At 45.4% G+C, this 17,239-nt stretch overlaps 1 protein-coding gene across 1 annotated transcript; it reads right to left on the bottom strand.

Moving 5' to 3' along the window:
• Window positions 1-780: 780 nt before the first annotated feature.
• On the bottom strand, window positions 781-17,094 carry ttc38 (tetratricopeptide repeat domain 38). The gene is made up of 14 exons (XM_079568299.1): window positions 16,962-17,094; window positions 16,638-16,715; window positions 16,483-16,564; window positions 9,849-10,020; window positions 8,973-9,146; window positions 8,255-8,330; window positions 7,077-7,196; window positions 6,877-6,936; window positions 6,613-6,651; window positions 6,074-6,155; window positions 4,018-4,183; window positions 1,971-2,130; window positions 1,448-1,521; window positions 781-1,165 (listed from the first exon to the last, which is right to left on the bottom strand). Exons 1-14 carry the CDS (start codon window positions 16,989-16,991, stop codon window positions 1,078-1,080), a joined length of 1,401 nt encoding a protein of 466 aa, XP_079424425.1. The 5' UTR covers window positions 16,992-17,094; the 3' UTR covers window positions 781-1,077.
• Between the last annotated feature and the right edge of the window lie 145 nt (window positions 17,095-17,239).

Raw genomic sequence — 17,239 nt, 5'->3', positions numbered from 1 at the left:
GAATTCTTAACTGATGAATACAGGGTGGATATTGTGAAGTTTGTTAATCATTGCAATTGCGGTGCACTACTTTAGTCTGAAAGCTGATTTATTCCTGGTGAAACTTACTCTCTTTATAACTTAGAGGGACTATACAGAGCTTAAAAATGTTTAAATTATGTATTTTCATCCCCCTATATGTTCCAACAAGGTCCTAATATGTAGAATGAGCCCAGACCTGTTCACCACAACTGCCTCTAAAATCCTGCACTGTCACTCAAAAAGGTGTTCATTTGGATCTGAAGTGCCGTCAAGCACGAGCTTAATATAGAAGCTGCAGTTACACGTATGACCTGAGGTGGCAGTAGCGAGTATAAAATGGCTAACTTGCATCTAGCCCCTTTAAGCTTTTTAAATGGGTAGCAAAACAGCTTAAAAGACATCTACTAATATAATTTATAACTTTACCCGGCTCTTTGACAAAAAACAACAACCAAAAAACCGACTGATTCTCAATTAGTCAGTGCCTTTCAACCAGTGTGCCTTGAGGGACTGTCAGGTGTGCCTTGTAAAGATTACCAATTCCAATTAAAGCCTTCACAGACATTTGATTTAACAATTTGCTATTGTTGTGTTCCGCTCAAACTTCTGAACCTGAGAAGTAAACAAAGCAACTATCATTGCCAAATCCAATGAGCCTTGACACAGTGACAGACATTTGTAGCTCAGTACTTTTTCTACATGGCGTCACAACAATCAAAAAGGTGTGTACTGCTGCTCAATAACAACAGGAAAACACTGTATTAGAAGATGTAAAACATATGTAGCTTTAATAATTGAATCATTGACAATAAGGCAACCATTTTGAAACTCTTTTGTGGATAGGATTTTTTTTTAGTTGGTCCTCATATGTGATTGTCAATGTGCACATTCGTTGACATCATAGGAATGTCTTTATTTGCAAAGCATAATCTGGCAGGTTATAATAATACCTAGTCAAGAAGCATTAAGCAATTTCCATTTCTCAAAGCTTAGCTGGCACGTGTGATTATCATTGTACTTGATGATTTGTGAAATGTGCAGATTACTGCGCTCTGACTAGACGTGAAGTGCCAGAGCTGTCTTCATCAGACGCTGAGTTAGGGAGGAGTTGGGCCTCACCGAATCTCTCTCCACCAGGAGACACCTGGGAATATACCACAAGACAGTAGTGAGATGTAAATGTACATAGTCAACCGCATCAAGCACACACAGGCTAACATGATCAATAATGAAAGCCTAACATGATGTACAGAAGGTGGTTACATAACGTTAGCACACAGTCCGAATAGACACAATATGACAGTAGCTAAAGCCTCCAATGGCATCATTATGAAATTCACTGCTTTTCAGATTCTCTTTCTTTTCATTATTTCCCAAAATTGATTCTGTTAACTCTATCCACCATCAAATCCCCACAGTGTGTTACCTTCCAAGTTTCTGGTGCCGCGTATTGTCCGACTTTATGGCAGAGTGAATGAGCAGTTGATTGAAGACGTCTCTCTGCAACGCAGCAGTGGACAAAAAACATTAGAACACAAAGCCAGCTCAAAATTTAAAATTGAGCTTCTCTTTTCATCCTATTGTTAGACTTGGTGAATACTGTTTCTCCTTTGGGAAAGTGTTCAAAGACAAAGAGGAGAGGAGTCCATCAGTATCCATCACGCAGATTCATTATTCATGCCGGAGTAGAGTCTCTTCATATTTACCCTGCATTGTATGTTCTTCAAGGAACACTGTTGCTTTCAATGCACAACACTCTTCACCTCTGCCCTATTTTCCCGACAACAGGGAATTTGCGTTTGCGCGCAAGAAGAAAACACAATCTGGTATGATCAATGACATCCAAAGACAGAGGAGGAGCCTCAGGGCAGCACACTCCTTGTCTGCACATTCAGGAATCTTCCTCAGATCACACGATTTTTTAAATCACCACTGATACAGCAGCTCACCTGTGCATCGCTGCCCCCTATATCTACGATGCGGTAGCGCAGAGGGTACAGCAGTTCCACAGACTGGTTATAGTTGCCCTGGTTGAACTCCATCATGGCCTGGCAGAGAGGGATGCCAATGGTGCTGGCCATCTGATGCTGCTGGTTGTCCCCAGGCTCTCTGGTAAAGAAAAGTGATGTTTACAAAGTACCAAAAGACAATGAAGCAAAAGGTTAAATACAACCCAATTAGGTGGCCTGACTTACGTGGACATGACTACTAAGCGTGATAATGACTAAGATTATTTGGTTTGCAAACTTTATCGTACAGGACATTATAGCATCATAAAGAGTGAAGAGTTAGAGAGAGACTGTCAGCAAAATGTCAGAGCTGGGAGTTGATCTCACAGCTTTGACACAGCATATGTGCAACAGCTTTAACCCCAAGGCTTTCTATGTTATTTATGCTTCAAATAATCATTCTTTAATTCCATATTGCAAAACATTTAATCCAAAATAGAGAATAAAATGAGAAAATGTGAGAGGACTAGCCTTCTCTTTAAACGTGACTCATAACTTTATGGGACATCATCAGCTCACCTTTCATTTGACTACAGGTAGACAAAAATGAGGTCCTCTACAAATGCTTGGTTTTGAAAAGCCTTTACAATAATAGCATTGGTGTCTAGCTGAGCATCAGGAGCATGCTTGATTTTTACTAATGTTATATTTAAGTTTTACATCAGGGAAGTCGTTCTTCCGACGCTGCAACATATAAATGTTCCACAGTGTATTCTTCCATTTATTCTTTTAAATAACTATAGGTGCCGGAGTCTCACCCTGGCCTTGATAGTTGCAAGTTAGTTGCATGACTGATACAGAGAGTCTTACTATAATGAGAAAACTTTTCTTACATTATTCTAGGTATGCCTGTGTGCCCAACTGCACATTTAAAGTGTGCCGTCACTCATTATAAGTAAGCAACAATACAAATGGTGAATTAAAGCATCAGATAAATATATGATTATAATTCCTTTTTATACACTAAAAAGTTATTAAATAGCCTAAGAAAAAGTATTGATAACTAACAACCATTACATGAGTTTAAATCCCTGTGAAAGACAAGATTTCAGCAAAGTCTCCATCTTTGGTCTTTTAATTAATAAGCCATGGGGTTTTGAACAGTCTTAAACACTCATTGATCTTCTTAAGGAGATTAATTTCTGACTAGAATGTTAAATGCAGCGTCAGATCACCCCATGCAGCATGAAATAAACTCAGCAGAAGTGCTATGTGTGTGTGCTTTTTCATTTTCAACAGTTTTAGGATGTCACTCCGTCGACTCTCAACAGAACTGCACACTATGTTACTGCTCTACACTAAACACAGGTAAACATTGAATATCCACACAAACAAACTATAGCACTTTACTTTAAAGCGCAGTAACATCACAGGAAAGAAATAGCATGGTATTTAATATGTAATAACATGGTAAATATGGTAACAACATGGAAGCGGGCAACTCTATGTACCATGCTGTTTCTATCCTACAACCATGTTCTTACTGTGCTGTAAAGTAAAGTAAAGTGCATATCCCAAAAAAGCAATGCAGACATAAGAACATAAGGACAACTGACATTTCTAATCTTAAACTACCTTTCCATTTTTCAAGAGCTGGTCCTCCCAATAGGATGTGCGATTCTCCACTCCTAAAGTCTTGAGACATGTTATGCAATACAAAACATGGCATTTTAATAAAGTCAGTGGTGTGTTTTTCGTGGGCTTATGGGTTGGTCAGAATGTGGGGCACAGATTGTCCGCGGTCGTGGTGCCAGAACACATTAGGGGCACAGGTCTCTGATGAGAATACAGCTGTGGATTCAACATCTGCTGCAGCCGAGCGCCCTGCTCACTCTCAGAGTCCACCGCGTCGCAATTCTCTTTCTGCCAGCTCTGTATTTTTCATCCTACGCTTAGCTCGCTTTTCCCTTTTACATAAGTCTGAGTAGCCCTTACGTAAGGTGCTGAGGTGTGTAGAAGAGATGTGGAAAAATGGTGCCTAACTTACCGGGCCAATTCCTGGAGGCCCTCTAGTAGTCTGCGGGACGTGCCATTGTCTTTAAGTCCCAGTGACACCATGAGGAAGTGGACGTCGTTAAACAGAGTCACATGGTCGTCCGTGTGGGGCTGTGTGATCTGGAATAGCTCTCGCCAGCGGTCTTGGACACACACACCTGAACAGCACAACATGCAGCACCAGTGAAGTAAAAGGTGTATAATCATTTGATTAAAACATTAGAAAGACAGACTCAGGTTGAAATCGGTCTAATTATACAGTTTTAAGACGCCACACAGCAGGTGTCAGAATAATGAGATGCACACAGTGGGGAATGATAGCTTCTCATTAGCCATTTGTCTCAAAACTAAACAAAGAACATTCATCTAATATTATGCGTTTCGGTTGAATATTCATCAGGAACATATTCATTTTAACTGTTTGGCCAGGTTTCTACTGCAGCATAATGACATGGATAATTTATTTTAATCTAATGGCATCATTGTCAAAGGTGTCCACAACATTGTGCCTGATGGTCCAGGTAAAAAGAATGAATTATTTTTCAGAGCTCTTATTGTCCTAATGGCACCTTGTAGATTAATTAGGGTCCTGCCACAAAAGTGAACATTTTGTATTTAACACATTTGACTGAGCAAGAACAGGGAATGTTTGTGTAGGCCAGGGGTCTCCAACGGGGCACTGACATAATAAGAGATCAGGATATAAACAACACTTTATAGCCACGTGGGAAAATGGACAGTCTGCCCCAAGGCGGCTGTGGCTAAAATAATAGCTTACCACCACAGAGTGTGGAGTGAATGTATAATGACTACAGCACTACAATATAGCAGAAACTTGTGACACAGGTGATAAAGCGGATGAAGTGCAAAAGTTCAATCTTAGTGCTAAATGGGGCGGCACGGTAGCGCAGTGGTTAGTGCTTTCGCTTCACAGCTAGAAGGTCCGGGTTCGATTCCCACCTGGACGGGGCCTTTCTGTGTGGAGTTTGCATGTTCTCCCCGTGTCTGCGTAGGTTTTCTCCGGGTACTCCGGTTTCCCCTACCACTAAAAACATGCACAATAGGCCAGGATGTGTGTGAGTGAATGTATGGTGGTGGTCAGAGGGTCCGTTGGCGCAGACGTGTGTAGTCGCGAAAGCGCTTCTGTCGGTCTCCCCCAGGGGAAACTGAAGCTACAAACGTAGTTTACACCACCGAGTATGGAGTGAATGTACAATTGTCTCATGTAAAGCGCTTTGTGACCATGTCTGTGAAAGGCGCTATATAAATAAAGATCTTCTTCTTCTTCTTCTAAATTGGCGGGGGCCGGCCCTGTGTGACCTGAAGGGCAGCAATTAACTGCTGATTTGAAGATACTTCATCTTGGATCGACTGATTCACGGGTTTGTTATTGTCTTAAGAGAGCACTCCTAGAGTTGATGAATGTTGTTTTACACAGTAAAGTCAATATTTGCATACTTGAATAAACACCAATAAAAACATATTTTACTGAAGTTTTTGCTTGTGGGGCAATACATTTCTGACATATTTAGGCCCCCAGGGAAATTTACTTGGAGACTCCCGGTGTAGGCTCTCAATTGTCCAGGGAGGGTGAATTGTAGTGAAGACCATCAAAGAACATCAACTGGACTGGGTTGATTGAGAACACTGAACAGGACATTTCGCTTCTATCCTCAGTTCCTCCGCCTTGTTGTAGTTAAATGAAAGATTGGTCAAACACAAGTTAGAGGCCTATTTAAACTGTGACCCCGCTCAAGAGGAGAAGTCAGGACTTCCATCCCCCCACGTATTTCTTGTTAAGAACAGCTGTATTAATTCAAGGTTTAATATTTCTTCTGGTTTAGACATGGTTAACACCGTGTTTAAACCAAATGTATTTAAATGTAGGTCTATTTTAGTGCCGTTTTGATATAGGCATGGTAGTACTTAAAAGGTCAAATATTTTATGAGATTACTTGTGAAAAGTTTGAGAACCGCTGTACAAGACCTCTGATGTGTGTGGATATAACTTAGAATCTTATGGGGCATTGGACAAATCCCAACATTACCTTCCATTTCTAATCTGGACAGCATTGAACAGGCATCCACAATGTCCAGCATGGCTCCAGAGGCTTTGCAGCGTCGGAATACCTTATGGAAGCCAAAAATACTGGAGTTAAGCTTCATCCAGTGACAGTTTTACACAACTCAACTGATAAAAGTAAAAGTCTGTTACGCGGATCCCACTGAGACAAGTCTTAAAACATTGATGAATTCAACATGATGCAAGAATACGCCGTTGTATTTAAATGTATGTCAGTCTTGAGTAATATTACGCAATGTTCCTGTATGGTACAAGACGTCGAAGTGCTTTGCAGCATACAATGTGCGTCTATGCTTCTACTTTACTGGATAAAATAATCATCACATTCTGGCGGTGACACTGGATGGTTTGTTCACACTTGCCCTTTTGACTTGACAGACTCGCGACCACAACAACACAGTGCTTTTAGTGGCTGTCCCCTAAGTAATGCTTTATGAAAGAACTCCATATGGTCCATACAGAATCAGTGTTCAAAGCAGTGATGGGAAGAGACAGCACACGAACCTGAGAGTCGAATATGTGCAGCGCAGCCTCGTACTGCCCCTGTGGACCAAGAGGAGGTGGCACATAAATTTGAATCACGTCAGATGGGAAAGATAGACTCTTCTGATAGACAGTGCTCCAGCGATACAAACACAAATTAATCTTGCAATACAATCAACTCTAGACTTTAAATTACCCACGGGTATGGATATCATGAATGAATAGACCTTCAACAATCCCCTCCCAGCTCTGCGCTTGACTGAGAAAACTCATTAAAATCCTTACCTTCTCGATGAAGTACAGCGCCCAGTGCCAATAGTTGTGACTGGCCAGCATATCAGAAACCTGCAATTAAATAAAAGCACATTCCACACACCATTCCTCAGGGCTATTTTAGCAGTTTTAATGCAGAAGACTCTGACGGAAATAGAAGTGAACAAGGTTATGAAGATGTGGTTAAAAGCCCTACAGCAAATGCTATCCACCTGCCAGTCATTCTCCCTGCTCTCCATGAACTTGAGACCTTTATCCACTTCGGCTCTCATTTCGTAGACATGGGCAACAGCATGGACTGCCCAGGCATCATCAGGCACCAGAGAGAGGCCCTGCAAGGCACAGAGCAGATGAATACAAGAGTCACAAAACAAAGCCTGGCTACAGAACAAAATAACTATCTAGAAATGATTGCTTAACTCTTAAAGCTACTGCCTTTAACCAAGCAAATTCACATGTGCGCTATCATCAGGACATCCTCCTTGTGAAGTCAGGATTTTCTGAGGATATCCTGACTAATTATCCTGACAATGTCCTGAAGAGGGTTCATGTGTGAACTGATTTTGGCAGATCTCATGTTCTATGTAAGCAACACACATTCAGCCACAATGACATAGTAGAACTTCAGTCTTGGCCTCTTACTTATGGCAAGTTTACCAAATAATTTCTGGGACTCATTACTCAGAGACTTGTAGATGATGGACTCAAACTGGGAATCTCACTTGACTTGACTTGAGTTACTGAGGCACAGTAACTCAAGTTACTCATAAAACACCTCATAAAACATTTCACAAACACTTGAACAAGGATCGCCAGCCCCAGGCCAAGATACCAATCAAATCAGACTAAATCGGAACTAAAGTAAACCAAAATTTGACAAAATATGTTTAAAGTTAAACAGGGCATAAATAGGCATGACAGATGAATGATACATTATAGGGCTCAATATTTGTTGTCTGTACATTTAATAGCATTTCCCCCTATTTTTTCTTTGTAACACTTTCATTATATTTCATGTTTATTGCAGCTTGTGTGATATTTTAGGATATGAGGATGCACTTTTAGAACAGAGGTTTACTGTCATTTTTATGCCTGAGAGTTGACAGTATCTGGTATCGTGAGAGTCAATAATATCATTTATCGCGATACTTTCCTGCCTCAATATATATTGAACTTCAAATTTGTTATTGTGACAGGCCTAGGTGTAAATTGTGTTTAAAATAAAAATAAAAACACGTAACTGGATTTCAATACTGTAAGCAATAATGAAATAATCTCTAATCACCTCTGAGGACTTGTGGACCAAGAAATGTATGAATGTACATTACACGTTACAAGGATGTAACTGCGTAAAAAGAGACATACCGGTGAATGGAAGCAATAATCTTACCTCCATAGCCACTTTCTCGGCCTGGTCATAAAAGCGAGTCTCCAGGAGACCCATTGAGTACAACCCTTTCAGGTAGCTGCAAAGAGAACATCAGAAAAGTGCTTTTACATTCACAAGGCTGAAAACTGGTAGACATACAAACTTGAACATCACTCTCTGAAATTAATATTGTTTTCCACAAATTTGCAAACCCATCTTGAGAACCATGACTGTATTTATTGCTTGATGTTGTGTAAGCCATATGCAAATACTGTTCAAGAGTAAATTAAAGCCTCAAGCATTATTTACTGTATGTGCATAAGTTGTCAACGATAAAAGATTGGTGTGATGGCATGTTAAAGTGAGACGCCAAAATTACCCGCCACAGTGATAGGACTCTGGACGCACATCACTGTCAGCTCCAAAGAAAACTGTACACACACCGTCTACCACTGGGTATTTCTGCCACTTTATGGACTGAGAAATCAAAATAATAACCAACCACTGACTCCCTGGCAGAAGAAATATTTCATGTGCTTAAATCAAAGGCTGAAATCTAAATTATAGACACATTGTGGGCAAAGGTTCTCAAGTCATCTGTGCTGGGTTGAGGATGTTCCCCAAGAGGCTTCATCAGCAGCTCATAATCTATTAACAGCAGACATGACTTTAATAAAGCCATGAAGCAAAGGATGATTATGTGACCGCTTAGTTTCACTTGACATTGTCCATTCAGTACCTGGACATGGGCATCTGGGGTTTCCAATGGGGTAATACTCGAGCCACTGAATCCCTCATAGGAATCTGAGCGCCCATGTAAAAGTAAGCATCATGGGCGAACTTGAGGGCCAGCAGGTCTGTGGGATGATCGACCAGGATGTCTTCCCATGCATCGCAGGCTTTGGGAAAGTTCCTACAAGTTACAGAGGGCAAAGTTAGGGTCAGGTAGTTTGAGAAGCACTTTGAGCCGACTGCAGAATGGTAATCGCAAAGTAAGAAAAGCCGCAACAAAACTTCTGTATTTAGAGAAATTCTTGGCAAACAAAAGGCAGACAGTACTATGACGTATTGTTTTGTTTACCTTTCTAATGTGAGACCACAGGGAAATAAAAAAAGAAGATTAGTCTGCCACACAATAAAGCAGGTAATTTGAAGCATGTAACATAGGATTAGAATAGTCCAAGTAATAGAGCAACAACAAACAACCAAAAAATTGTTCTTTTGAGATGTCTTTTTTTCAAAGTGGACCATTTTCCTTTGGCGTACTCATAAACAAATACTTTTCTTTTTTTTTTGGTGCAATTTGGGACATAATGGGTTTCACATAAAACATCAGAAGATGTACTTTATACATAGCAATTATGACTGAAACCACACAAAGAGTGAGATACAAAGTGCGACATTTGTTAGGATGATACTTTTTGCTGTCCATGTGGGCTTTTGTGACAAATGATGGTATTTTAGGGATTAATTATACAGTAATTATGGAGCTTAAATAAACAAACTTCAACCATTTTTGCAAGGTTACACTGAAAATGATCAAATTCAAACATTTATTTTTCCTAATAGCTTGTGGATGTGTTGCTTGTATTCTCTGCCAGCAGAAGTCTCTCACCCCTGAGAAAACAGCTGCATAGCCTTGACATGGAGCCTCTCTCTGGGAGTGAGCTCCTGGCTCTGGGCCAGTTCCACTGTCCTCCTCACTGCGCTGGAGAGGCGCTCGCTCAGTCGGGGGGAAGTGGTTGTGCCAACCAGCTCCAGCCCCGTGTTGATCACATGGCCCATAACTGCAGGAGAAATTAAGAACACAATATAGTCAAGATTATATGGGTAAGACAATTGCAAAATCCTCACTGCAGGAACATTATATTTTCTCACATCGATTCTAAAGCACAACTTAGACTTTATTGCCTTTTTATTGAAAATCTACTTTCTTATATAGTACATAAAAGGTGTTTATTTTAGGAATAAACAAGGCTTGCACTTAAAGCAGGCTCTATCTAAATCAACTAACAGACACATGCATTCACTGTGCTTTGCAACTACAAAACAAACGGCCTGCTACAGTGAATAGTTTGTGGATGCATTTGGAAGCAGAGGGATTCAGTCTGTTCTTCAGTCCCCTGGACCTGACCAGCAGACTCTGCTCTGAGGACAGCAAATAGGAAAGACTGTATGGAAGGAGCATTGAATCACATACAATGCTGAGGTAAGATGGATAGAGTAAATGCCCTGAATGGAGGGGCACCAATAATCTTTCAGCTGCTAATCTTTCAGGCACCATACTGGATCTATCTGTTCTACAATCCAATCTGGTGATTTTGTTCTGTTGATGGTAAAGTTATGTGAATTCTAAGATTATGCACCTGGGTTATTTTACCTTGTTTAACAGTTCTTTTGATCATTTAGGAATGCGATTTACAGCAGGCTATATTTAGAAAATGTTATGTTTCTGCAAAGCCATGTTATAAAGTTTCACCCATACAAAGATATTCAACATTTTTCTGTTAAACATTGGGATTTATTTTAGTCTTTTAAGCACTATCACTCATTTGTTTTGTAACTCAAATGATCCATGTATGAACGTCTGAGTGAGCAGACCATGAACAAAGACTTTATGCCGCTTTATGAATGTGTATAATTTTACTAGTCACTGGTCTCAGTCATTGCAGCCACTAGGCTGCAGGTTATCTGCACAGCAGTTAACAAAGGCAGGGTTTATTGCAGCTACAGCTAGAATGTCATCTGGATAATAATTAATGTCATATCTGAAGAAACACTCCTCAATGTCGAATAATGTCTTTAATGACAGAGATGAAGGAGCCCTACAATAGTACAAACAATTGCAGGGTAAGTGAATAGTAAAACTATTAAATGTGACCATACAATATAACATAGGTCATTAGCCTACATATTACAACATTACACATGGGACTTACATGAATTAGGCTGAACAGCACAATCAAACACCTTGCCATGAACATGAGCGTAACAACCAATATCCGGTTCCTAACTGAGCCGGTAATAGTAAGATCCTACATTGCCCCCTAGTGGCCAGTGATAAATCCTTCATCCCCCCCAGTCCGGAAAGCTACAGGAGAGGTTAACGGACTCAGAATCATATCCAATGGCCAGACTCAGGCTCGTAGTGCCTGGGGGGCTGCCTAGCCCGGCTCGGACGTGAGAGCAGGGGTGACGTTGGTGCGGGCAGTGACGCCTGTGATGGCACGGTCGGCACGGCATCCATAGAGGTGGGGTCACCCTGAGGCACAAGGTCAGGGGGTGGGGCCGCAACTGGGGCCATGCCCTGGGGTCCGTCCACTGGTGGCACAGCCAACCCCTGGGGCGGTGCAGGGCCCAGATCGGCAGGTGAGGTCTCACGCCCAGGCACTGAGGGCATCGGCGGCACAGGTGGCCGCTGTAGGGTGTAGGGGGAGGCCGGAGTATAGGCACGGAGGAATCGCCGATTGCGCAAAGTCAGACGACCTGACCCATCAACCCTCAATCGGTATTGGTCGTGACCCAGCGACTCTACCACCACCCCTGACCTGTCCCACTTGCGTGGGCTCGGGCCCAGCTGATTCTGGAGGAAGACTGTCTCACCAAGATTCAACGGGCGGAGAGGCCTAGTGTGAGCCCTCAGAGACTCAGTGGTGCGTGACATCCGGGTCCGTAGGGCATCTACCTTTGCCGCCCACGCCTGGCGCCAAAGCGGGCGGACATGCGGATTGGAGAACTTTTCCAGTCTATTGACGAAAGAAAGTGAATCCCGGAGTGGACGGCCAAAAATAATCTGTGCTGGTGAGAGGTTGCAGTCGGGGTCAGGTGTGTTGCGCAGCTGCAACATAGCACGCAGGAAGCGGTCATGGTCAAGGCTGCCAGTAGGGCCAGTGTTGGACGCTAGAAGGCGTTTGGCAGACTTCACAGCAACTTCCGCCCTGCCGTTCGATTGTGGAAAGCCAACGGAGGACACACGGTGCTTGACATGCCATAATCGGAGAAAGTCCGCCGTACGACCGGCCATAAACTCCGGGCCGCCATCGCTAGAGAGTTCCTCTGGCACACCAAAGGTCGCAAAGAACGAACGGAGGTGGCGAACTAGACCAGCCGAGCCTCCCGTGTCGGTGCCTGCTGAGGAGCTCAGGACCTCAACCCAGCCCGAGAGTCGGTCTCCCATGACCAAGTAGTGGCGACCCCCATAGTCAAAAAAGTCGGCAAACACCGCCTCGAATGGGGTGGATGGAGGCGAGGATGGCAGGGGGGGCGTGGCCGCTTGCGACGGGGCATTGCGGTTGCAGTCAGCACAACTGGCCCTGGTGGCCAGAATGTCCCTCGCCATTCCGGGCCAGTAAACGATGGCACGGGCACGGTGCTCCATCGCTGAAGTCCCCTGGTGGGCGGCGTGGAGATGCTCGAGAACTTTGCGACGGAGGGACGGTGGGACCACAACACGGTCGTTGTATAACAGGACCCCATCCTGTGCGTAGACAGACTCGCAGACCGATGACAGGCTAGCTAGAGCGGGGTCGGTCACGTCAATCTTACCCCCATGCTCGATGAGGTAGAGGAGGTGGGCGAGGCACGCGTCTGCTGCTGTCTCCTGAGTAAGGAGGGGCCATGAGATGGCACAAAGGCCTTGAGCATCTTCACGGATGGAGGCCATGAGTGCTGACTCTGTGATATCAGCCACACTCTGTGATCCCAGCAGGAGCCCGTTTGCTGCGCCTGAGGGAGAGGGGTGCCTTGAGGTTGCGTCAGCAGCTAGATTGCTCACGCCAGGCAGGTGCACAATGTCGAAACGCCACGGGAGAGTGCGTTGCTTGAGTCTGAACAGGCGAGAGTTCGTAATCTCATCGAGCGTGCGGTCGCCGAAGATCTTCACCAGAGGCTTGTGATCGGTGACCACAACGAGGTTGTCACATCCTTGGGTGAAGAATTTCGTCTGCTCAAGGCCCCAGGCGACCGCTAGGGCCTCCCCTTCGATGGCTGCGTAGCGTTGCTCTGCCGAAGACAGAAAACGCGACCCGGCAAGGGTGATCCTCCATCCACCCAGGCAACAGTCCGGTATGCCAGAGGCGCAGCCGCAATGCTGTTGGAGAAGGAAGTAACCAATTCCGCGCCTCGACCAGTCGGGGCGGAGGCAGGTGCGTCTCTGCATGTCGTAGATCTCCACACCCTCACGGATGGCCTCAACTATGGCCTGCTTGGATGCCTGGAAGGCATCCTCCAGTTCAGATGACCAGGAGAACTTGCACCGAGGGCTGAGGAAAGGCTTGAACGGTGCCATAGTGTCACGTAGCTGGGCGTAGTTGGCCACCTGGTTCACCAGGCCAAACCAGCTCCTGATGTCTGTCGTGGAGTCTGGAGTGGGGAAATCCCGGATAGCGTCCAGGTATTTTGGGAGTGGCTCGATGGTGGTGTCCGAGACCCTAAAGCCAGCAAAGTCAACATCCTTCTCTGCAAACTGGAACTTGTCTGGGTTCAGCACGATGCCTGACCGACCGACACGTGTGAGAAAGTCAATCGTCCTCCACCAGTGTTGTTCAAGGTCAGTGTCATAGTGAATGGTGTCATCAACACACCGTTCCTTGCGTTCGTAGTCGGAGAGGATGGCATCAAAGCGTCGATTGTAGCCATCCCCTGAAGACAGGAAGCCCTGAGGTGCCCTGGTGTAACGCCAGCGGCCAAAGGGTGTGATGAAGGTGGTCAGGTGACGATCAGACTCACGCAAAGGCACACTATGGTAGCCATTCCAGGCATCAGTGACCGTTTTCCAAGTGTCCTTTGGGATGCGACGGGCGAGATGGAATGGGGATTCAGTGGCAAACGTCTCACGTTTACAGAACCTGTTGAGGGGTGAGAGGTCCACAGTCCTGCGTGGGGAGCCGTCATGTTTCCGAGTGACTACCATACGATGGCACCATGTCACAGGTTCACCATAAGGCACACGTTCGATGACACCAAGGGCCTCGTCACGGAGGAGGTCATCGTGGACCCTCTGCTGCCAGTGCAGGGGCACGTTGGCTGCGGTGTGGCATGCTTTAGGCGTGGCTGCCGGGTCTACGTGAATTTCAATAGGTGGCCCCTCCATACAAGGCAAGGCCCGATGGGGGCAGGTGTTGAACGTAGACGAGGCGTACCTGTCGAGCAGCCATTTCTTCATACGGCCGTTGTTCTCCGTTGTGCATGGAAATGGCAGTGCCGCAGGCCGCGGTGGCGGCGCCATGCGCTGGGGACATGAGCACTGGACATCCTCTGGACTAACAAGGTCCCTGCCGCGACTGCCAGCGGAGCGAGTAGCGTTGATAGACAAGGGTGTAGGTGCGGTGAGGATGTCAGGGCAGTATCCATCTTCAGGCCCTCTCCTGCCATCTGTCGACGGAAAGTTTCTAGGCAAGAGGCCGAGGCTGAGAAGTGACTCATAGGAGAGGTACATGGCGCGGACTGAGCTACTCACATACACCATGGAGCGGCAGCATGGTGCCACCCCGCTGTCCGGGGCTGTCGACAGGATGGCGAAGAAGGCTCCCTCAATGGCTATGGGAGAGCGGTTGGCAGCCGACAGACTGAGGTTGACGGGGCGTAGGACGTCGCGTGAGAACCCACACGACAGAAACTCTGCCAGGGACCAAAGGTCTGACTGTGCGCCAGTGTCAGCAATGGCGGATATTGTTACCCCAGTGTCCGAACCTCTGCCACTGCAGCTGCCTCTTGGCACGCCTGCGTCGTCCACTGAGATGGTAATTGACACCCGGGGGTGGTCTCTCAGCCTGGCGCGCCTCCATTCGCCCCTGGAGAAGATGTGGTGCTCAAGCTTGATGGGCTTGGGGTTGTTGACACTACCATGTGTAGCCCGAGTGTGGCGTCGACTCCCACGATGATTACCAGGGCGAGCGCCAGCCATAGATGAGATCTGGGAGATCAGCTCTGAGGCCATAGCAGCCTGCTGGCCTTCAGATGATGGTAGGGGCCGCCTCTTTCGCCGACGGGCCCTGTAGCAGTCAATGCAGACCTGGTGAGGCTTAGAATTCCATCCCCGAGACCCCTCTGTGAAGACTTTAAAGGCGCTGTTACAGTCCGGGCAAGAGGCCTGTTTAGCCTTGTCTACTGGGGCTGTAGCCTGTGTGGGGCTCATCGGTGGGTCCTTCTTCAAGCGCCGAAATGACGACATGGCTGATAGAGTGGGTGACGGGAGAGCATTGCGAGCCATTTCTTTGTTTTCAACAAGTGCAATCACCTCGTTCACGGGTTTCCACAGGATATCAGGTGTGCCTAGTGTCTCACGACGTATGTCTGAATCATAAATTCCATTAAGTAGGACGTCACGTATGATGTGGTCAGTATAGTCCACGTTCTGGCCACATACACATAAAGCACTGTAGTCACACGTCTCCGCCTTCCCTCGTACTCTGGCAGTGAAGGCCCGGAATGCTTCGTCTCGTTCCTGATGCAGCTGAAGCAGTTCAGTGCGCAGGACACATGTGGCAACTGGAATAACTGCTAGCGAGCGCATGGCGGCCATCAAATCCGCCAATGATCCAGTGGTGGCATGTGGATTCGCTTTCAACAGGCTGTCTCCGAGTCCAGGCCCAGCACACTGAAACAATTGGAAAGTAGCCTGGGTGTCGCCTATGCCCGAGCCAGTGCGGAAGACATCCCAACGACGTGTGAATACGTTCCATTCCTCTATCGATACACCGATGTCGACTTTAGGACGATCAAGTTTTGGGCCTAGAGGTGTTGGGGCTTGGGCTGGCGTGGCAGTGGCAGGCGGGTTTTGATGGGCAAATCCATGATTCGTTAGCAGGGCTATGGCGAGGGCTTCAGACACATCTTCAGTCACGAAAGTGCATCCGGGGACAGAACATCCAACGACAACCATGGCTCCTTCATGAAGAAACACTCCTCAATGTCGAATAATGTCTTTAATGACAGAGATGAAGGAGCCCTACAATAGTACAAACAATTGCAGGGTAAGTGAATAGTAAAACTATTAAATGTGACCATACAATATAACATAGGTCATTAGCCTACATATTACAACATTACACATGGGACTTACATGAATTAGGCTGAACAGCACAATCAAACACCTTGCCATGAACATGAGCGTAACAACCAATATCCGGTTCCTAACTGAGCCGGTAATAGTAAGATCCTACATTGCCCCCTAGTGGCCAGTGATAAATCCTTCAATATCAAATGTGCACTGATAGACAAAATCTTTACAAAGGAACAGATCGACTTACCAAAGTTAGGGTCAGCCTTCTGGAGAGCAGACATACAGCCCTCAAATCCCCCCAGAGTGTCGTCATTGCGCCATTTGACATACTAGTGGAGGGTAAGGGAATAGCGTTTATCACAAACTTTCAGCGCAGACTGTTGTGCTGCGTGACAACTTTACCTGTGCGAGAATCGCATCGTATAGTTTGCAAGCCTCATTACTGGTCGTAGACAAAGCCAGACCCTCTGACCTCCACGCCTGAATGAAACAATATACAAGTTCAGGTAGTAAAATAATAATAATAATAATAACATAATGATAATAAAGCTTCTCGCAGCTACTGTAGCGTGCAATTGCAACAAACAAGCACAGAAAAGAGCAATAGTTGTCGACATGTGAACTTTGCATGCACTTATCTGTATTCAGGTCAGGCTGCAGCAACAATGCTGTTGAGTCCAACTGCGTGCATGTATTTTCTCATCTGGATAAGTGCGTTTTACTAACCTGACAATCCCTGAAACTTGAAACGTTCATGTCGATGTCGAAGTGAATCCAAGAAAGACGTCAAGACGGAACTTTCTCTAACCTTAAACCCAGAATTCTGAACATACTGTAAACCAATAAGATTACAGAACAGTTCACACGGCCCGCCCTACAAGAGAACCGGCCAATCACAACTCCTCACAGAATCTGGAAATATCAAATTCACCGAAATATAATCTGATTCAATGATTATGTAATATAAAGTCAACATCTCTGTTTATTAACAGGGCTTGGCTTTA

Source organism: Gobius niger, assembly GCF_951799975.1.
Source record: "Gobius niger genome assembly, chromosome: 12".
Taxonomy (NCBI): domain Eukaryota; kingdom Metazoa; phylum Chordata; class Actinopteri; order Gobiiformes; family Gobiidae; genus Gobius; species Gobius niger.
Note: the sequence above shows the minus strand (reverse complement) of the source record. Positions and strands in the feature narration are given on the sequence as shown.